Below are 21584 nucleotides of genomic sequence, written 5' to 3'. Positions count from 1 at the left end.
AGGGGCCCCTGGGTAGGCACCTGTGTCCCTTTCTGGCCTGAAATCTCTCCAATGCATCCCCTGCCTCAGGGGTAGAGCCACCTCCCCTGGAGACTTCAGAAACCACCAGCCCCTGGTGCCCCAGCCTGCCCTGGACGGAGCCCAGCCCAGCAGACGGAGGGTGCGAACTCACTGAGCACAGGCAGCGGGAGAACAGCAGCGCCGGGCTCTTCAGCGGTGGGCGTGGCTTTGGCACAGACCCAACCCCCAAGGTCCCCCCCCCCCCCGGAGGCCCCTGAGGCCCCTGAGGCCCCCTGTGGGGTCTGCAAGGACAGGGATCTGCAGAGGGACCTGTGGCTTTTCTGGGGAGCATGTGGTGGGCCGGCCAGAGTGTCCTGGAATGATTAAGGGTTCTCGACACCGTTTCCATCATGGCCTTCCACAACCTGGACCTGCTGACACTAACCTCATGTCCTTCCTCTCCTGTCCGCTCCTCCTGCTGGAACTACGCTCTAGATGACCGGCTTGTTTATTTTCCCCTCAAGTCGACTTTTAATTCTTCTTAGGGCCACGCACGTCCCCAGTGTGGAAAGGCACACAGCACGACGAGGCCCGCAAGCAGTACAAGGACACCCCAGCAGCCCCCTGTTCCCACCCCCGGGGACAAACAGGAATCGAGCGTCCGGTGTGTGCCGGGCTCTGTTCTGGGCACTGGGGACGCCACAATGTCCTCAAAAGAGGAAGTCCCCCTCACCCCCACCGTTGAGATTCTAGTGGGACTGCCTGCAACCCTTTTAGCTCTTTCTTCCTTATTTCTCCATCACATGCTTTGATGGCCATTTCTGCCTTTCTTTTCGGTTTTAGACAGTATCTGATAGCTTCCCAGGCTGGAAGGTGAGGGTTCAGTTCTCTTAGACGCGGACCTCTGTGGCTCTCCTCCCCCAGGAGCCCAATCTCTTGGCCCCAAACTGTGGGGCTACATCAGACTTTGGTGTTTACGATATTGTGATCATGGAAATGCTGTTTCCAGCCGAGCTGCGCAGTACTTTATGACTACGTTCTCTATTGTGTGTGTGTTTTGTTTGGCGGGGGGTTAACTACTGACTTTTGTCCTTTTTGTGTCAAGGTGGGCACTCAGGGGATCCTTTCAAACTGGAGGCTCATGGCCTTTGTCTCTGGGAAGTTGGGAGGCATCGTTCACTGCTCCTTTTACAAACTCTTAACTCATTTTGTTTCCATGCCCACCTGTCCCACCCTCCGGGGGACCTGGTGCCTCCCAGCTGAGTGTTTCTAAGGGTCTGTCAGGTCGGTGGTCTGGCCTGGGGTTGACTCCTCCTCCTCCAGACCTGATTTCACCTTTCTCTACTCTCTAAGTTGGTCACTGTTTGTCTGCTGATTTGCTAGCTTATTGTGTTGTGGATTCCTCTTATCCTATCCTTGTCTTTTTGTCCTTGTGTGTGTCCTAAAGATTTAATCTATTTATGTCATTTTATTTTTTATTTATTTTTTTAAAAGATTTTCTTTCTTTCTTTCTTTTTTAAGATTTTATTTATTTATTTGACAGAGAGAGATCACAAGTAGGCAGAGAGGCAGGCAGAGAGAGAGAGAGAGGAGGAAGCAGGCTCCCTGCTGAGCAGACTCGATCCCAGGACCCTGAGATCATGACCTGAGCCGAAGGCAGCGGCCTAACCCACTGAGCCACCCAGGTGCCCTATTTATGTCACTTTAGAGGGGTTTTGGGAGGGAAGTCCCGTTCGGCTCCCTAAAGATCTATTTCATTCTATTATGTGTCCTAAAGATTTATTTTATTTTATTTATGTCATTTTAGAGGGGTTTTGGGAGGGAAGTCCCATGGTACAATGTCCCCATTCAGTTCATGGTTATTCCAAGTCCCCTTTACGTTTTCCTCTGAGCACCTATTGTGTACCATGGACTATTTTAGGTCAGCTCGTACCCCCTTTCACATGACTCTTTTTTTTTCATCCAAATCTGAGCTCAGACAATACTTCCTCCAGGAAGGCCTCCTTGACTACCCTGTTTAATGGTGCCTGTCTGCCACATCACCGTACTTTACTTTTGTTCATAGTCCTGACATTTTCAAAAGTATTCTATGGATTTACTTCATGGATGTATTGCCTTCCTTCTCAACCTATCCCAGAGGTTTGCTCCATAAGGCAGAGACCTTGTTCCTCAGTACTTAACACGGAGTCAGGCCAAAGTAGATGCTTAGGAAATAAACGTTGAATGGACGGATGGATTTGAGCTTGGGATCTCCAAGAGGCAAGCTTCAGCATGACCTCAGGAAGAAGCTGGTAATGGTCAGAGTTCCCTGGGAATGGAAGACTCTTCTAGGGAGGGAATGAGACCCTTATCATGGGAAGGATGGAAGTTAAGGCTTGGGGATGACTGAAAGGGTATAGAAGCACCGAAGAGAATGGATGCGGGAATCTCTGAGGCCTTGGCTCCGGGTTACTCTGCTACTTTCTAGGGAAGCCAGGTCACCTTTCAATCCGAAAACAGCTCTTTGCAGGCCGGTATCGGGGTGAGCTCCGGTCACGGAGTCAGCGCGATCTTGACGCACTTCCGCCTCTCTTCTCGGTGGTCTGGCTGGGCGACTTGTTTGTCTCCGTCATTGCACTTGGTGCAAACACCATATGATGGTGATAAGGACAAATCCGAGGTCCTGGATTCGTGATGACAAGCATGAGCCCTTTCGTGAGCTACTTGATATACAGTAGGCTGTTCTGATGATGTGGGTTAACACTCTGGTTTCATTCTTCCTGGCAGTGAGAACTTGGCTTGGGCCTCAGTTTCCTTGTCCATGAGATGAGGCTCTGACCATGCTGACCTGACTGGGTCATGTGAAGTCTCAGCCTTGGAGTGTGACAGGTGTCAATCAACACCCAACCCTGCCTCTTTGGCAGGCAAGACCATGTGTGAGGACCTGGGGACAGAGAGCCTCTGGACTGGGCCCCTGGGCATGTTCCTGGGGGCAGCCTCAGGGTTTCTGAGCATATCCTTGCAGAATATCAGGCTGGACAGACCCAGGGGCTCCGTCCGAAACAAGGGCTTGGCATTGTTCCAGAAAGCAGTGGCAGGAGTGCAAGGACAGCTTGTTCTGCTCAAGGGAAGGATGTTGCAGATCATTCAACGGAAGCTCCGCAGAAAAAGGCAGGGAAAACTCTGTCTCCGTCTGACAGTTTCAACAATAGTTCTGCCATGATTCACTGCTTTAGACATCTTTTTGGGCCTCAGTTTTCTTTTCTGTTAAATGGACACAGTAATATTGTTATGCCTCTTGCTGGGCTGTCGTGAGCCTTTCGCCACTCCACAACTGTGGAGTGCTGGGGACACTACAGGGACAAAGTGGTTACCCTCCTCATGCACCTGTATCATAGGGAATCCCCAAGATGATGTGTTTAGAGTAGGTGCCCTGCTTTGCTGGCAGAGTCATCAAGCTTGTATAAATTCACCCTTTATACTTGAGAATGGTGGCAATTTAAGTAAGGCAGGTGAGCCCCTGCCTTTCCTCTTGGTTTTCACCTCTGCACACCACGCCCTCGGAGCCCGAGCCCGAGGAGGAGGCACCCACCGACTGCCGTACTGTAGCTTCCCCGCATGCCTTCTGTAGCTTCGGTCCACGGCTTCCTGCCGGTCCAGTGCTGGGCCCGAAGAAACCAGCTCCAGCTCTGGTTTTGCAGGAGTACAGGTTAGACAGAGAGGCAGATAGGGGTGCAGCTGCCGGCAGAGCCGGGGTCCTCCATGAGAGGGCTGGGATGGAAGAATTGGGATTGTTTGTCAGGGAAAGCCTCTGCATTTTATTTCAGAACTGGGCCTTGAAGGAGGATAGGACTGAATCAGGTGGAGAAGGCAGGGAGGGCATTCCCGGCTAAGGGAACGGCCTTTGCAAACAAAGGTTCAGGGAGGAAAGCTTGGGCTGGGAGTGGCTGCAGTGGGATGGCACCTGGGTTAGCTCCCCGCTTAGGGAGCCCTGGCAGGGTTTGGAGTGTGGTCAGTGCTGTATTTTGGAAGGCTCTCTCTGGCTGCAGTGTGGAGGAACTGGGGGCAGGAAGCAGAGAGAGGAGGGGGAAGGAGTAGAGGCGATGGCTGATTCTGCCCAGGCCTAAAGTGTCCCGCTCACGTCCAGCCACCATGCCAGAGATGGTCACCAGAGGGCGTTGTGTGTCAGCAAGCCACGGAGGTCCCTGCCCCTGTCAGGGTGGTGCAAGGACACAGCTGTGCACGTGGACTGAGTCTGTGAATGTCTCTACACCGTCTGCCCATTCCACGTGTGTGTTCACACTTGTGCACCCTGCTGTGTTCACGTGCACATATGTATTTGGGCTCCGTGGACTTACAACGGTGTGAAACGGGGCTTGTGGGGTTTTGATCATGAAGGTAGGTGTGTTGGAGATGTGCCAGAGGTACATATAGAACAGCACCCCCACCATCTCCCACTACTCCAGCCACAGTTATTCCACTAGAAACCACCTACCTCAGGGCCTTTGCACATGCTGTTCCCTCTGCCTTCATGCTCTTCCACCACATATCTTCTTGACTCCTTCCTCACCTCCCCAGCTCTGTGCTTAAGTCACCTTCCAGTGAGCCTTTTCTTGACCTCCATCTTTAAAAGTATAGTCCCCACACCCAGACACACTCCCAGTTCCTGTCCATCCTTTGTCCCATAGCACTTACCCTCTGGCAGAGTATAATGATGTAATCTACACATTTTGTTTGCCTGGTTTGCCCACCAGACGTCTGCATCATCTCCCTGAGGGAGTTGTGTCTGTCTTGTTCAGTCTTGTACTCTCAGTGCTAGGCACACAGTAAGCGCTCAACAAATAGCTGCTGAATGAATGAATGAATGAATGAGCTTCCCCAATCCTGGATTCTGACCATCCTCTCTTTCCAGTTCTCTGTCCTCCCGGCTCCCTCCCACCTCAGCTCACACCCACATCCAAACTTTGACCACCCCCTCTTCCTCCTTGCATCTCAGTTTCCCCCGAGTCTACAGAGAGGGGTGTTAACGGACGTTCCTTCTCAGAGTCCGGGCAAGCTGTGGGGACCCCATCAAACTCCCCTTCTGGTTTCTGAGTGATGATGGAGTTGCTCAGCTGTCCCGTGCTCCAGAGAGGCAGAAGGTGGCCGGCAGAAGCTGCCGCACCTCGCTCAGAGGAGAAAGAGAGGCTCCGGGGTGGGGCTTCCTCCCCAGGCAGCAAGGCAGCCCTGCATCCCAGACTGGCCCTCACAGGGGGCTCCTTTTGCACCTCCTGCCCTTTGCAGGGAGACCCTCTCTGCTTTTCTACTGACCAGCTCCTACTGATTCTTCAAGGGCCAGTCTCAAAGTCACTTCCTCTGAGGAGCCTTCCCTGAGCTCATGCAGGTGGTGTCTGGTTCCTTCCTGAGGCTCTTGCTCATGAATCTATTTATAGCACCCCACATGGAGTTTTGTGATTCTTGGGCTGTCTGTCAGGCTCCCTGCCTAACCGTCAACTCCTCCAACCGAAGGGCCTTGTCTGAGTCACGGGGGTGCCTGGGAGGCTGGCACAAGACTAGAGTCACTCCATTGATGTCTGTGGCATGCTTTTCATGCTTCCTTTGTTCATTCCTCACGTACTTACGAGGCACCTACTACGCACCAGCCCCCGGCTGTGCATCAGGACTGCAGCAGGGACTGAGCTGGCAAGATTCCTGCCCGGGAAGGGCTGACGGTGTAGAGGGAGAGCTGGATAAAAAAAACAGAACAGATAGGAAAGGCTTCGGTGGCATGAGTTCTGTGCAGAGAATTAAAACTGATTTGGGGACATGGCCAGGAAGGCCTTTTGGAGGAGTTCATTTAAGTGGAGGCCTGCAGGCTGGAAGGGAACCGCCACAGGAATCCTGGGAGGAAAGGGGTTCCAGGCAGAGGAAACAGTGAGGGCGGAGGGCCCGAGGCAGGATGGGTATTGACACTGTTCAAGGGGCAGCACTGAGACCCTCAAACATAGCAAGGAATGGAGAGGGCAAGGGGGCGTGTGGAAGTGTGGAAGGCCGAGCGGATGGCAAGAGTCTGAGCCTAGAAAACCTGCAGGACCAGGATTACATTCCTGGTTGGGAGGTAGCTGCTACTGGGTGCCCATTTTACAGATGGATAAGCAGCAGGTCCTGAGGTGAAATGACTGGCCCATGGTCACATGCCCCATTGGGAACAGAGCACTCCACCCACCCAGGAGTGGTAAGGCTGAGATGGCTTCCTGGAGGAGGTAGCCTGCAGTGTATTTGCAAATATTTCCTGGGCATTTAGGAAGTGCCAGGCCTAAGCCAGGGACTCCCAAGCCCGAGCTCACGAGCTAATTTCAGAGAGGCCTCGTTGTCCCCATGGGACAGGTCAATAAACTGAGGCAAGGAGCTGCTCCATGACTTCTAGTAAGTGGCATAGCTGGCATTTGAACCCATACCTGCCTGAGTCCATAGATCATGACTTTCCACCCACTGCCTGGAAAGGCTGAGCCAGAGACGCAGGAAGAGAAAAATGATAATATAAATAACATATCCCCCTTTCTTATCTCATCAGGCCCTCTCCATCATTGCGTGGGTGGGGACCTGCAGGCATCACCCCTTTTTACAAATGGGCAAGCAGAGGTCAGCACCCCGCACCAAGCATTTCTAGCAGGAGGTGGAATCTGCTTCCCTCCTGTGAGGTCCCTGGCAGACCGCACACTCATGCCTGCCCAGAGGCAAGGGTTGACCCCTTGACCTTTGTCAGGCCCTTCCCGCCCTCCCTAGCCCGAAGCTTTCCTTCTGAGTCAGCTGATCTCGGGGCCAGATTGGTCAGTGGCTCCTAAAATCCCCCTACCTCCACGTGGAAGCATAAGAGAGGACTGGCCTATGTGGCCATTATATACTTTAGACAGTCTATATACACAGATGGAGGCCCCACGAGCAGAGGAGAAGATAACCAACGCCCCACCTTACAACCTCCGAGACTCAGTTTCACTGTGTGGGGAAGGAGAGGCAGTAAAGACACCCACCACCACGAACAGCCACGTTTCCTGCTGTCTTACTAGGAGCCACAAAGCTCACCATTGTGACCCACCAGTTCCCGGTGCCCTGCACACGGCGGCGGGCGCTCAGTGGATGTTGCAGAGCAGGGAACAAATGTGCGCACGCCGGGCATTGTGCTTAAGGCTTGTACAACGTTTGGTGAGAAGGATGGAACATCTACTAAAGCCCGGGTCCCGACCTCTTGCACAGCGCTGCTGTCACAGTCGCTTTTTCACACAGGCGAAAACTGAGGCTCAGGGGTCACCAAACTTGCCCAAGGTCACCGCTTCTGGAAAGTAGCCACGTAGAGATCTGAACCCAGGTCTCGGCCCCGGGGGCGCACTGTAACCCCTCCATGGGACCCCGCCTTCCCGCTCGCGCCACCCCAGCATACGTGGGGTTTTCCCAGGTTACGCACCCTAGGCGGGCGCCCGGAGCGCTTTGGAGGGGGGCGCCGCGGGGCTGGGAGAGCGCGGGGGCGGGGCCTTAGTGCCTGACAGGCGCGAGGCGGGCTCCGCGAGTCCCGGGCAGTGGGCGCGGCTTGCGTCTGGACAGGCGGCGGGAGGGACCCGGCTCTCGCCTGGGGGGCACCGAGCCGGAGTGGGCCCGGGTTTCCCGGGTGGAAGGCGGGGCTTGACAGACAGAGGAGGAGCCGGATTTGGGGCCAGCAGGGGCGAGGCCTGTGCTTGACAGGCAGGGCAGGTCGGTGTTTGATAGGCAGGGGACGGGCCCCGGAGACGGACGGGCCAGTCGGCGTGCAGGGGCGGGGCTTACGTCGGCGCCGTCCGGCCGACTGCGGCGCTGCCCAGTCTGGCTCCGGCACCGCCCGTCCTGGACGTGTATTTGCCGCCGCCGTCGCCGCCGCCGCCTCTGCTCCGCCGCCGCCTGCCCGCAGCCATGAGCGCTCTCCGCCCGGGTAGAGCCCGCCGACCTCTAGATTAGTTCTGCCGCCGCCCCTGGACCCGCCTGCACCATGGAATCGCCCGCCTCCAGTCAGCCCGCCAGCATGCCCCAGACCAAAGGTAGGAACGCCTGATAGGGAGCGCAGCTTGGACAACCCCCCCCGCCCCACCGCCGCGCGCCCATTCGGGCCTGGACTGCGGACCCCGACTTCGGTCTGTGTGATCCCATTTCAGGCCGTCCCGGACGGAGGCAGCATTCCGGTCCAGAATCCCTCCCTCTTCGGGTCTCCGTCTCAGCCTAGACCTCACCTGGGACCTCACCTGGACCCCAGCTGAGGCCTTGGAACAGCTCTCGGGCCCGCATTCAGGCTAGGATCTCCTTGTGATGACCCCGCTCCAGATCAGAAACCTCACTCTGACCTCCTCATTTAGGCCTTAACTGCCCCTAGAACAGGAACTCTCCCAACCTGGTCCCTCAGTTGGATCCAGGTGGGATACACTCTGATCTGCACCCCGCCCCAACTTCCACTCCCTGGTCCCAGGGCTGTATCCACTCTGAGATTTAAAGGACTCCCCATCCGAGCCCCAGCAGTGCTGCCCTGCTGGGGAATCTCACTGTAACCCCCTCCTACCCCCCCATGTGGGTGCCCTGGCTATACTTCAGCTAAGAACTCGCTCCTCTCCCCCAACTCTGTCCATCCTTGTAGGCTCCTCATTGCTCCTTCCCTGGCGGGCCTGTGGCCTGCAGCCTGGTCCCCAGGAACCTCTCTTGGCCTCCCACCCCACCCTAACACACGGCCCCCCTCTCCATCAGCTTCTCCTTGTCTCGACTTGCAAGCTTCTCTCTGCACTTGGAGAGCTCACTGCCTTTTGCTCTCCTGTATCTCCAGGGTTAATCCGCACCGGGTTTGTCCCTGCTGCCTCTGGGTTCAGGGCCGCCGCTAGGCCAGGGTGCTGGCTGTGCAATGGGCTCACTCTTGTTTCTCCAAGTAGCCGGCCTTCCTGGAAATTTTTGTGAGGTGGCGGCTGTGGCGGCAAGGCAGCAGGATTTGTCATGCGGGGCGGGGGTGGGGGGGGTGAAACTTGGAGGGTGAAAGGGGGATTTTGTGTGTGTGTGTGTGTGTGTGTGTGTGTGTGCGCGCGCGCGCGCGCGCACGGAAGAGGGAAGGATGTTTTTGGCATGTTCAAGCCTCAGCAGGCTAAGGCTGTGTGAGATTTCCAAACCGGACATAGCTGTAATGAATGGGCTGCCTCGTTGCTCTCTAAATCTGCTGCTGCCTCACACTGGCAGCAGGAGTATCTCTGGACCTCAGTTTCCTTGTCTGTAAAATGGGAGTAATCACACACCCCTTGTGTCGTTTTCTGGGTGTGATACGATGCAGCAAATCCTGAAGAGCTTCCAGCAGGCATGGGTGAGGAGGGGAGGAGTGCAGCAGGGCACCTGGCACACAGTAGGTGCTGAGGCAGGCACAGTTGCCCACACCTTGTTACCGTTTTCCTTGTTGGGAAGGCCTCAGCATGTGGGGTCAAGGCCTTGCCTCTGTCTGGGTTGCAGCTGCATATAGTGAGGTGGAGAAAGGTAACAGATGTCACTCAGTGGGCCTCTGCTCAGGAGCTGATCCTACCTCTTTTTCTCTGGAGGAGCCCAGGCACCGGGAGGGCCTGTGGGGTCCTGGGGAGGGTGTGGGTCCATCTCTGCCCCTGTGGCCAGCAGCTGCGGTGGCTGGGGGCCAGAGCCCGGCCGGCCCGGTGGGCAGGGTAATTACGTCTTACGTAAGTGGGAGGCCGGATCCCTGACCATTGCCCAACCACTGTGAGTAACTCAGGAGGCACTCAAGGGGGGAGGCGGCTAGGGAGGGACTTGCACTGCACAGACCTCGTGGAGCTTGGGAGCTGGGAAATCATATGCTTCTCCATTCTGGAGAACCAGGAAATCAGACACTTCTTTTCTCCAGCTTGGGGTCTGTGCCTGGCTTGGTCAGTGCTGTGGGACTTAGGACAGGTCCCTCAGCTTCATTGGGCCACAGTGTTTTCACGGGCAGAAGGAAGAGGATGGAAGCGGTGTTTGTCTTCGAATGCTCTTTCAGCTTTTCCAGGCAGCAATACCTCACCCAATAAAAGTTGGAGTTGTAGAGTTGTGAAGGGAGAGGGGTCCTAGGTGTGAAGGGAAAAGGGAATTTGGGGAGGCACTGTTTGATTCCCATGTGCTGTGTGACTTGAGTCCTGGTGTTGCAGTCTCTGAGCCTCTGCAGAGAGAGAACCAAGGTGAATTTCCAGTTTGTGGGTCCAGGTAATAGATGGTGTTGGTGGGTTAGATGGAGATTCAGGAGCCTCTGCAAGGCTCAGGGACCTCATCTGCCTCTTTGGGGTCTGTGGAAGGATATGGTGGGGAGCCATAATACCTCCTCATTAAAATCCTGAGACTTGTCACTTATCAAGCTTTTTTTCATGTTCCATGTTCTCTCCCATTCATTCCTCCCAGCCCCATTTATAGATGGGGAAACTGAGGCTCAGAGGTGGTTAGTGCCTTGCCTAGGGCTCATACAGTTGTGACAGGTGCAGCTAGGGCTCTGTATATCTCCAGAGGTCTCCCCAGTGCTCCTTTATGTCCCATTCTGTGCTGAGTTGGTGGGACCCACCCTCCCTGCACCCCATCATCCTAGCTGTTGGGATGCTCTGTTATGCCTTGAATCTGGGTCCTCTCCAGGGCTAGCCTGACCTGGCGCAGGGCCTGAGCTGGAGGTGATGCCTCTTGTGTGCACAGCCCTTTACAGTTGGGACATTTTATATTCATTCAGCCTGACCCATCTGACAGATGAAAAACTGGGGCCAGACAGGGGGAGTGGCTGGACTGAGTCCACAGAGCTGGGATTCTTAGCGGGGGGGGGGGGGGGGGGGGGCCCTCCCCATCCTGGGCCCAGCATCATGCTCTTCTCCACCTTCTCAGAGGAATCTGAACAAAACAGGGCGTGGTTGGTACTTGACCTTACCTTTGAGCTTCAGCTTTGAGCTTCCTGCCTCACAGCTGGTGTCCTGCTCTGTGCTCCATGCTACAGGCCTGGGGAGTTTTCCATGAGTCTTTGAGGCCCCAGGTCCCTCAGCCCTGCAGGTTTTCCCCCAGCCTCCTTGCCCACATGCCTTCTTTGGAGTCAGAGGCCAATGGCAGCTGGCGCTGGGGCCAGTGGTCAGGGGCACATTTGCTCGGCATGGTTTGGGTCTGCTGCTTCAAGCCACATGTGTCCTTGGGGGTACCGTATGCATCCTGTCACCGCCCTCACTGCACTGTGAGTGCCGCCCATGCAAACGTGTCATGCATGGTTGATCTTCACATGGCTCCCGCTGCCCAGTGGGGACACTGAGGCTTCAGGAGCATTGTCTGTATCCTGGCCCTGCCTGCTGTGACTACTGTCCCCCCCTCAACCCCCCCCCCGTCCAGTCCCGTTCCTGCTGTCGGAAAGACTGGAGGGTGACACCTTGGGGACTTCCCCCACCCCTGATGTGACGCACAGGAAACTCTCTATCAGCCAGCCCATGGCTCCAGGCCTGAAAGGAGCAAAGTTCTCAGTTGCCTGTGTGGGGAGAAGGCTGGGGCAGCAGGAGGCTTCCGGTGGGTGAGTCAGCGGGCACTGGGTGCTGACTCACCCGCCGGGCATGCCAGCCCAACTGGCTGCTGCTTAAAGGGGCGATGCCTGCTGACTGGTGGGTTGGGAGGGGGGCTATGAGCCCCGGCCTTGCAGGTCAGCATAGAGTCCTCAGATGGGCATCAGAGGTGGCCCCCTTCCTGGACCTCAGACTAGGTTGGGACCTCTGGGCAGGCCTTCCCCGGCTCTGCTCCCGCCCCGCCCAGGAACTTCCTCTGTTAGGCAAGAGCCCTGCTTCCTCTTGTTCACAGAACAGAAGCAGGTGGTGGTGGCCATGCACCGCCCTTGCCTAGGGAATCCTCTGGTCTGCTGGGGGCTCTGGGAGGTTGGGGAGGAGAGGTGGTATGGGGTCGGCCTGAGCTCCTGGGGTGGAGAGGTGACCGTGGTCCAATTTCAGGGCAGGCTCTTTTGCTATGTGATGTTGGCAAAGTTACATTCACTGCGCTCTGTGAATGATTGCAGTGCCCTGGGCATGGCACACCTATCCCATGAGAGGCCTCAGCTTCCTCATCTGCAGACTGGGAATAGGGACTTTTCCTGCCTGTCTGGCTGGCAGCCACAAAGATGGATGCAGACAGCCTCCTTCCAGTCTTGCTAAGTGTTAGGTTGTAGGCCGGCCAGATTGGCCTCAGTCCCCAAAGAACCTCAGCTAGACAGGAAGGAGGTGCAGGGAGTAGACAGGCCTGTGTTCAAATTTTGACCCCCTTCACTGCTTCCTGACTTCCTCTTGTGCCCTCTCTGACCTTCGGTCTCCTTTTCTGTAACGTGGGAGTGAACACTCCTCCCTTGCAGGGTGGTGGTAGAGATTGGAGACAGTGTCTGTCTAATGTGTGGCATCTGTTATTATGTTCTCATTGTTATGGTCATGGCTGGTTATTTGGCGAGGGGTGAGTAAATAGAACCCTGGACTCTGGAGATGGGCTTGTAAGTCCTGTGACACGAGGACTCTTGACGCTGGCTGCAGGGTCCTGCAGGGTCCTGTAATGCCAGCTACAAGGTACCAGGCTCTTTCCCCACTGGTCCACAGCTGGAGCTGGGGCCTCCCATTGCCTCTTGGGCCTTCCTGGGGAGGCCTGTGGGGAACAGAGGGGACTGGGGCAGGCCTCTTTGCAGGTCTGCTCTCCTGAGCACAGGGGAGTGTGGGGTGGGGAATCAGGAGGACAGGTCAGTCCCTCAGTTGGTAGAACTTCACATGTCAGGTATGGTGCTGGCTGTGGGGATATTGGGGTGAGCAAGGAGCACCCTGACTCTCAAAGAACTCTGCCTAAGGAGCAGGAAGAGGTTTTGGAATCCAGATCCAAGGTCAGGTATGTCCGTGGATGGGGGTCAGGTGAGAGGGAGCAGTTGGGTTGTGGGTCCAGGCTGGGTGCAGGGCCTTGGCAGCCATGCAGAGTATTGTCAGGGTCTCAGGTGGGGTCCTCTGTGTCTCTGTTTGTCCCAGAGGAAGAACGCTGGGGGTGGCACAGAAGACGCCGTGCACAGAGCCCTACCCCCCGGCCAGATGGGGTGATGAGGCAGGCCTTGAGCTCAGCTCCTGAGGTTGGGGTTTACAGCCCTCTGGGGACCATCCTTCTCCACATGGCCCACAGGAGTCAGGCTTGCTTGCTCGGCTCGGCTGCTTCTGTCCATGCCCTCCCTAGCACTGAGCATGGAAACCCAAAAAAGCTTCATATAAAAGGCATGAAGAACTTACAGGGCTGGGCAGTGGCAGCCTGGTAGGTTGCCTGCAGCTCACAGACAGCAAGCCTGGGAGCTGTGTCCAACTTGGGAGAGGGTCATCAGGCTCACCCTGAAGGGCTATTGTCCCACTTTCCCTCCTGAGAGGTCCCTGTCACCTCTCCCTGCCCCGAGGGTCCCTTTCTGGGGTGTCACAGCTGATCTGGCATTCCAGGGGCTGTCCTGGCTTCTCTGCCCTTCTCCCAACTGGTGCCCTGCTTCTGGGCGGCTCAGCATTGACCCTGTTGACGCCTCCGGGCTGAACCCCAACCTGGCAGGTGGGGTCTTCCATTCGTTTTAAACTTTTCAATTGAAGTATATCACAGACCCCAAAAACATATATAAAATGTACCTCTGTATTTTAATGAGTAAAAATAAAATGAAATCTGTGTAGCCAATACCCAGCTAAAGAAATCGAACATAACTGTACCCCAAAGCCCCTCCCAGAATTGTGCCTCCCTAACAACTGCCCTGACTTTTGTATTAAACTTTTTTAAAAGATTTTATTTGAGATAGGGGGAGTGAGGAGAGTGAGAAAGCACAAGCACAGGGAAGGAGCAAAGGGAGAGGAAGAGGCTGACTCCCTGCCGAGCGGGGAGCTCGATGTGGGATTCGATCCCAGGACCCTGGGACCATGACCTGAGCTGAAGGCAGATGCTTCACCGACTGAGCCACCCAGGCGTCCCTGTATCAATCACTTCTTTATTGTTTTTTGAAATTGAGTTCTAATGTACGAGGGGCATAGTGACGCTCACCATCCTTCAGAAGGGGGTCTACACTGCTGTGGTAGTGGGGAGAGGCTGCAGCCAGCTGGCTGGGTTCACGGCCATCTCCTGCACTCACAAGCTGTGGGGCCTCAGTCTGTATGATGGGAACGATCCTAGAACCTTAACGGCAGGGTCACGGCGAAGCCTCAGTGCACTGGTGTATGCAAGGGCTGAGTATGGGGCCGGCCCAGAGCTAGTGTGGCTGAGTGTGGACAGCTGTCCTTGTTACTTCATGTGGGTCTGAAACTCCTGGGCTGACTGTGCGGGGCTCAGCCAGTGTAAGGGGAACCTGGTAGCTCTTGACTTTCCTCCTCCGTGTCACTGTGCTATTGCCACCATCTTCTGTGGTGCGTCCTCAGGATCACGCAAGCCAGTGGGTGGGAGGTGACCTGGGAGGGGCCTTGGGTGTCAGGGGAGATGTGGAGAGCTGAGGAGCGTTTCTGTGCGCCACTAAGTAGGGGCTGGCGGTCGGAGGCCTGCCCGAGACTGCTGTGGGTGTGGGGCGGGGGGATGTTCTCTGCCCTCCCTGTCCTTCAGTGTCTGTGTCTTGGTCTTCCACTTCACTTCCTGCCTCCATACTAGTGGCACAGCATGCTCTGGCCCGTCTGCCTGGGGCAGACCCTGGGGTGGTGCGGCGGGGACCCTTGCTGGGTGAGCCTGTGCGCGCTCCTGGGGGGAGGGGCTGCTTCGAGGCCCAGCTCTGTGCCACCTCCCTCTGTGACCTCCTGGGTGAGTATTCTCATCTGAACGGAGGGAATGAAACACCTCTGCTGTTGAGAGTGGGGAGTGATGTGATCTCTCCAGTTCAGGGACGCCTTGTGTGCTCATTTAATGCTGAATTAGAACCTGAGCTACGTATTGGCCTTTTTACCATCAAGAATACATTTTAGGTTTTCTACACAGTGAACCCATGTTTTATAAGATTTTGTTTCGATGCCAATGATAATAAAAGCAAGAATGGCCTTTGTTAAGGAAAGGGGCTTTTACCATTTTGCAGGAGCAGGCGTGTGGGGCCCGGCAGTGCCTCCTGGTGGCCTGGGTGACCTCCCAGTGGCCCCAAGTGGTGACCTGTGAGAACTTAGCCCACTAGCCTGAGCAAGAGGAGTATCCCATCTCCCCGAGGCCCTGGGAAGGTTAGATGTCACTCCAGGAATATTCCTCCCTAGGTATAGGCTCTTGAAGCCCGGGATCTGCAGTCTGGGGGTTCACTTGGCAGTCTGGGGCCCAACTTGGCAATGGAAGGCCTCGCGGCCAGGGTGGCCACTGATCCGACCCGTTTTGTGCCAGACATTTCCTGCGCAATGTCTCATTCAGCTGTTGTGGTTACCCAACAACATGGGGTGTCGTCAGCTCTCCGTCTGACAAGTATACTCGCCTCGAGGGGGGAGTGACTTGTCCAAGGTCACACAGGTCTGTCTGAGGTCTGTCTTAATAACCCCTGACTCTGGCTCACCTGTCCTGGAGATCAAGGTCATTGAACTCCCCAGGACATCTGAGAGGAAACAGGCTCAGGGAGGAGGTGTGCTTGCCGGTGGTCACACAGCAGCTCAGCAGCTCAGGTCTCCTGGTACCATAGCCTTTCCTTCTGCACTCACTGCCTATTGGCCTCTACCACCGTGGTGTGGCAGATGGTCTCGTGGCTGCAGATGAGGTATGTGGAGCCAGGATCAGGGGGCCTGAGAGGTTGGGGTCTGTGTTTGAGTGCCGGCATGGGACTCTGCGCAAGTCTCCAGGTCCCTGGCCTGCAAGTCTGCAGTGGTTGATCTCTGGGGCACCATCCAGGGCTGAGCATCCCCCAGGAAGGATGCCAGCGAGCCTGGCTCCCCGTTTCACAGGGAGGAGGAGCCTGAGGCCCAGACCTGCAGCGGCCCCAGGCACAAGTTTCCACAGGGCTTCTTTCTTCCTTGTTCTTGCATTTAAATTCCTTCCATGGAACTAGCTGACACTGCATGTGGTTAGGAAAATCTCAAAGGTGCAGGAAGGTGGTCTGTTGATCCTTGGACTCCTCTGTGAGGAGACCGATGTTCTCTCTCTCTTGAAATCTGCACGCCACCTCCTGCGTGGAGAGTGCTTAGCATGTCACCCTGCCCAGGGGCCCGCTGGACCCTTGCTGGTTCCCGGGGTGGTCTCTTTGTTTTACAAACCCTGCCTCAGTGCCGTCCTCTGGAGAGTGGAGAGCCTGTTGTCCCCACTGCCTGGGGCTGCTGCAGTGGTCCACGGAGACAGGAGACGGGATCCGAGGCTTAGCACTGGCCAGGCACACGACAGGTGCTCAGAGATGTTGGCGGTGCTATGTTCTCTCTCTCTCTGGCGGGAGTTCCCCGAGGTGGGCTTCCTGGGTCGGTGGGTGCTTCGATAGGGCCGAGGTGTCTTCACGTTGGTGGCCCTGTGAGCTCACACAAGTACCGGCCCCATGGGGCCAGACTCTGTGCCTCGGGGTCCTGCACCCCAGCTAGGAGTGGGCCTCCCACCCCACACCCTCCAGTCGTGTACCCCCCCCCCCCACCCTGTGCGCTTCTCCCCTGCGCCTGACCCTCTTGGCGCTAGAACTTTCCTCCTCCTCGCCTGCTGTGTGTCGGCCTCAGCTCAGATCCCACCTCAGAAAGGTCCCCGTCCCTGGCTTATAAACATTACACCCACGGGCTTTGTCTGTTACTTGCTGTTTGCCTGTGGTCCTGGCTTTCCCGTCAGCCCTGGGTTTGGCCCTGGTGCATTCTTGGCCGTTGGGGCTGGGGGTGCGCTGGGAGCTGTGGAGCAGCATCTCCGGCCCTGGCCCCCTGGGTACCAGTGGCATTGCCAACAGTCATTGTCGCTTGTCCGAGGTGGGAGCCCAACAGTGGTGGGGGGCGGGCAGGGGCCTGGCTGCTCATTGTCCAAGGGGCGTGCACTGGTGGGGGGCGGGCAGGTGCAGAGTCCTCCCCTCCTGCTCTGTGGATGAGGAAGACCCTGAGAGGTGGAGGGAAGGGGGTTGTCAAGGGCCTCAGATGCCAGGGCCTGCCCCGGGGGGCCAGCACTCAGCCGGAGAGAGGGCAGGGCCAGGGGGTTGAGGGGCCCCCACCTGTAACCTGTTGCTCACCTGTGGGGTGGAGCCCACAGCGCCCTTGGCAGGTGCCACATGCTTGGTGTTCGGTAAGTAACAGAGCCCTTCATCTGCTCTAGGATCTTGGGGACAGGGCGCCGCAGTGCTAGGGATCCAGCTGGCCCCCTGCCTGGGGGAGGCAGGTCTGTTCTCGCTCCCCACCAACACTTGGTGGCGGTGGCCCCTGAAAGCTTCCCAGAGGCCTCCTGTGGGAGGGATGCCACGGGGTGGAGACTCCAGCCTCAGACATATGTGGGCCTGAGCACCCAGCCCTGCCATTCGGCTCACTGTCTCTGAGCCTCAGTGGTACTGTCTGTGAACTGGGTGCCCTGAGCGCTTCACCTGGACTCGAGCACAGACCAGCAGCTGGGGCTGGTGTAAGGTCTGCAATGATCGGAGATCACTGGGGTCAAGTGGGGGTCTGGGCTTTGGCTCATGAGAGCCCCCGACATCAGCTGTGTGTTAGCTGCCTGTGTGGCAGGAGTAGCTGGGACCAGTTGATCTTTCTCTGAGGGACCTGCATAGGATAGAGGCGACGAGCCAAGTGCGGCAGGGGCTGGGAGGGGGCATGGCAGCCTGGGGCTGTCTGGCCTCCCACATCTGCAGGGCTGGCCCAGACACTCAGGGCCTAGGACTTCTCTAGTGGACAGCTTACCAAGCAACCAAAATACCCCAAAGGCGTGTGTGGGGGTAATAAATTGGGAGCAGTTGGTGTTGCTTTTGTCATTGGAAATCAGGGGTTGCGACCCAACATGACGACATGTGGGGGGCTCCCTGTGTGTGTGAAGGCCCCCGCAGCGTCTGTGGTGAGGGATGCACCACCCCTCCCCCTCCCACCGTGGACGGACCCTGAGAGCAGGTGGTACTGTCCAGTCTGTTTCCCCTCTCCCCGAGGCCTCAGGGTAGGGTTGACACAGGGGGTGGGGAGACCCCTCTCTCAGGCTTTCTGTTGATGTTTGGTCTTTGGAGCTACACAGACCTGTCTTTGTGTCTGCTCCCTACCAAACACTCACTGTGTCACCGTGGTCAAGCCACACCTCTTCTCTGATCCCTTTGGTACCACAGGTACAAGAAAACACTTTCCTGTACAGAGCGGCTATCTGGGGCTGAGGGCCTAGTGTTGTTTGGGGTCCTCCGGGTTTCCAGATGGCTCCGTCTAATCTTTGCCTGTCAGGCACCACCGCAGCGTGGCCCTGATAACTTCGGAGGACACGCCTGGTAACCCGAGGCTCACCATGGGCCCATTATCCCCATTGCACAGTTGATCTCTGACACCCAGAGAAGTTAAGGCACTTGCTTGAGGGCATACAGCTAGGAAGAGGCAGAGCTGCAACTTGAACCCAGGCTGCCCGACTCGAGTCAGTGCCCATAAATGTTTTCTTAGCTGCCCCTGAAGTAGTGACTATAGAACCATGACTTGTGAGACGTGACAGAAGCGAAGCCAGTGGGACACAGTGAGAGGCAGGGACAAGGAGCTTAGCTGGAGTGATCAGGAAAGCCGCTTTGACTAGGCGAAAGGTGAGGATCATATACCAGCAGGGATGGAGCTGCAGGGAAGAGCGCTCTAGGCAGAGGGAACAGAATGTGCAAAGGCACTGCGATGGAAGAGAAGGCGGCTCATTTAAGGAATGGTGAGTGGGAGGAGATGAGAGCAGGGCCAGGCAGAGGTAGGAGTTGTGGGAGTCCGGGGTGCCTCTCTTTGTGGTCTTCTCCTGTCGGTCAGTAGCCGAATTCCTTATTCTCTGCCTGTGGTGGTGTTGAGAGGTTGGAGAGGGCTGAGGACACACAGAAGCCTGGCACTGTGCCCACCGGTGCCAGAGGCCCCGCAGGCTGAGGCTGGCAGGCTTGTTGTGGTTTGCTGGTGGCTGCCCGTGAACCTTTGTTTGTTGTGGTGACGGTCGTCATATCGGGCCCACACCTGGGCAGCCCTGGGCCGCCTGGCCATCTGGGCCCAGCACTGACGTGAATGGCAGACAGTGGCGGTGGCTGGTGGCCTGTGGCCCGTTCCTGAGCTGTCTCCAAGATGGCCTCACCCACTCCCTCTGACAGCTGGGGAGCTGCTGCACGGAGCCCATGTCCCTGGCAGGCAGATAGGTGAGAAGGCCAGGACCCTACTCCTTCTTCCCACCCAGCCCATGTGCTTGGAGCAGCCTGTGTCCTGCCCCAAGCCCAGAAGGAGGAGCATGTGGGAGATCTCATGTACTGAGGGCCTCGTTCCTCTTTCACCCACCTGGCCTGGCCACACGCATAGAGGCTCCCTTGACTACTAGGGAAACTGAGGCCTGGTGAAAAGGGGCCCATCTCATGACATTTGCAGATCCTAGGGTGGGAGATGGGTGTGCAGGTTAGGGCCAGAGAAAGGTTAGGGAAGGCCAAGAGCAGGTAGTGTGGGGGGATGTGCTGTGAGCCCCAGGAGACCCCCTAGTGGATTGTTTTGTTGTTGTTGTTGGTGGTGTTGTTTTTTAGGGTTTTATTTATTTATTTGACAGAGGGAAGGAGAGAGATCACATGACCACACACGCAGGGGGAGCAGCACAGGGAGAGAGAGAAGCAGGCTGCCTGCTGAGCAGGGAGCCCGATGTGGGGCTCAGTCCCAGGACCCTGGGATCATGACCTGAAGACAGACACTTTTAACGACTGAGCCACCCAGGCACTCCTGGATTGTTCATTTTTTAACATAAAATATTTTACTTTCTGGTTACAAAAAGCTTCAAGTGAAGAGTAAAAGCTCCCCATAATTCTCATTACATAGGGTGGCTTTTTTCCAGCTTTGTGCAGAGGCTTGTAATAACTGTAGTGACCTGTCGTGGGCCATCGTATAGGGCTATCTGCTGTGCCCCAAGCCTGTGCCGAGCACCTCGTAGATGATCCCACCCTGCAGGGTGGCATGCGCTTACCAGAGTGCTGCTTCAAAGATAGAGGACTTGAGGGGCCGAGAGAAGGGTACCATGCCAGGTCTCATCAGGGGTCGAAGCTGAACTAGCTCAGGCTGCTGCATGTCACATGCAGCGTTAGCAATGCTGGCCTGGCCAGTAGCCTCCTCAGGCCTTAGGGCCTGCAGCCCAGGGCCCCTGCCCCCACCACCAGGGGTCAGTGATGACTTAGTCTGACCCAGGGGCAGCACGGATGTGGCCTTAGGAACCCATGGGCCTGGATACCTTGCCTTTTCTGTTTTCTTCTTGTCATGCAGAATGTGCTGGGCCCTGGGAAACCCAGGGAAGCGTCTGGGTCCCTGTTCAGCAGATGTCACAGAGCTCTCTGTGGGGAGTACAGGAGGCCCGTCCCTCCTCCTACAGGGAGAAGCTCCCAGCAGGAGAGGGCGCCAGGAGTGGCTGACCTGGCCCAGCGCAGTCTCCGAGTCACCAGATCTGGAAGCATCTCCCCCTGAGTCACCATGCAGCATCTTAGTTCCCTCCAGTAAAATAAGGCTAAGAACTCCCTCCAGGGTTGTTGAAATATCTGGAATAGATGGGAAGGGCCATTTGTGTGGCCAGCAGGCTGTTGCTGGAGGAGAGAGAGACCCACTATGCCCCTGAGAGCTGGCCACGTTGTCTTATCTGTAAAATGGGATGAAAACACCTCACACAAGGGCACCTGAGTGGTGTGGTCGGTTAAGCGTTTGACTCTTGCTTTCAGCTCAGGTCACGATCTTGGGGTTGTGAGATTGAGCCCCAGGTCGGTTCTGCGCTCAGTAATACTTGGGATTCTCTCTCTTTCTCTCTCACTCTGCTTGTCCCCCCTTGTGTGTGTACACTCTCTCTCTTTCAAATAAATAAATCTTTAAAAAATCCAAACGATGGCCACATGCCTCACACGGGAGCTCATGATTACGCAGCTGGTCTGCCCCGGCGCCGGGCGAGCGGTGGTGGCGTCCAGTGGGTATTATGTGTGGAAACTTGTTTTGTGCGGCCCCTGGGTTGTTCCCGGACAGGCCTGGGCTTGGGGGCAAGTCGCGCTGATGCCAACAGGGTGCTGTTCTAAGTTCTCTAAAGATCACTACCATGTAGGTAGTGATCATTTGTCTGATTGAGGATACGGGGGCTCAGAGAAGACTGGGGACTTGTCGAAGGTCTCTAAGGGGCAAAGGTGGGATTTGAATTTGGGACAGAGAAAGCGTATGATTCAGCGACAGACGTACTCCAAGAGCTGGGGCCAGCGTGGGGAGAGCAGGGCTCCCACTGGCTCTGGGGTCGAGGACAGTGCCATTGCAGCCCTGACTTGGCAGTGGACATGAGGGCACCTGGATCAGGCCCTTGGGCTGCCAAGGGCTAGGCAGACCTCCCTCAGAGCAGGCATCTGGGGCCTTGGGCGGCTTCTGTGGGGAGGAGGTGCCTGCCTACACCAGCCCCAGGGCTCAGCCCACCCACCCCCATGCAGATCCAGGACTCTCTTCCCACCAGGGCTCTTCTGTGGCAAGTCATCTAGCTCTGAGGACAGCTGGGGCCAGGCCTCATCTCCCCAGCAGCAACAACAACTC

General features: G+C 56.6%; 1 protein-coding gene across 1 annotated transcript in view; it reads left to right on the top strand.

The window, feature by feature from the left end:
* Positions 1 to 7799: 7799 nt before the first annotated feature.
* The window catches only part of MAP2K3 (mitogen-activated protein kinase kinase 3), a 29354-nt gene continuing 15569 nt past the window's right edge, over positions 7800 to 21584 (top strand). Inside the window, exon 1 of the mRNA XM_004776471.3 lies at positions 7800 to 8024. Within this exon, the coding sequence (XP_004776528.1) occupies positions 7976 to 8024 (49 nt within the window). The 5' untranslated portion in view covers positions 7800 to 7975. The remainder of the gene's footprint in view (positions 8025 to 21584) is intronic.

The sequence above is a fragment of the Mustela putorius genome, unplaced genomic scaffold (genome assembly GCF_011764305.1).
Source record: "Mustela putorius furo isolate JIRA1106 unplaced genomic scaffold, ASM1176430v1.1 tig00000731_pilon_pilon_pilon, whole genome shotgun sequence".
Lineage (NCBI taxonomy): Eukaryota > Metazoa > Chordata > Mammalia > Carnivora > Mustelidae > Mustela > Mustela putorius.
Note: the sequence above shows the minus strand (reverse complement) of the source record. Positions and strands in the feature narration are given on the sequence as shown.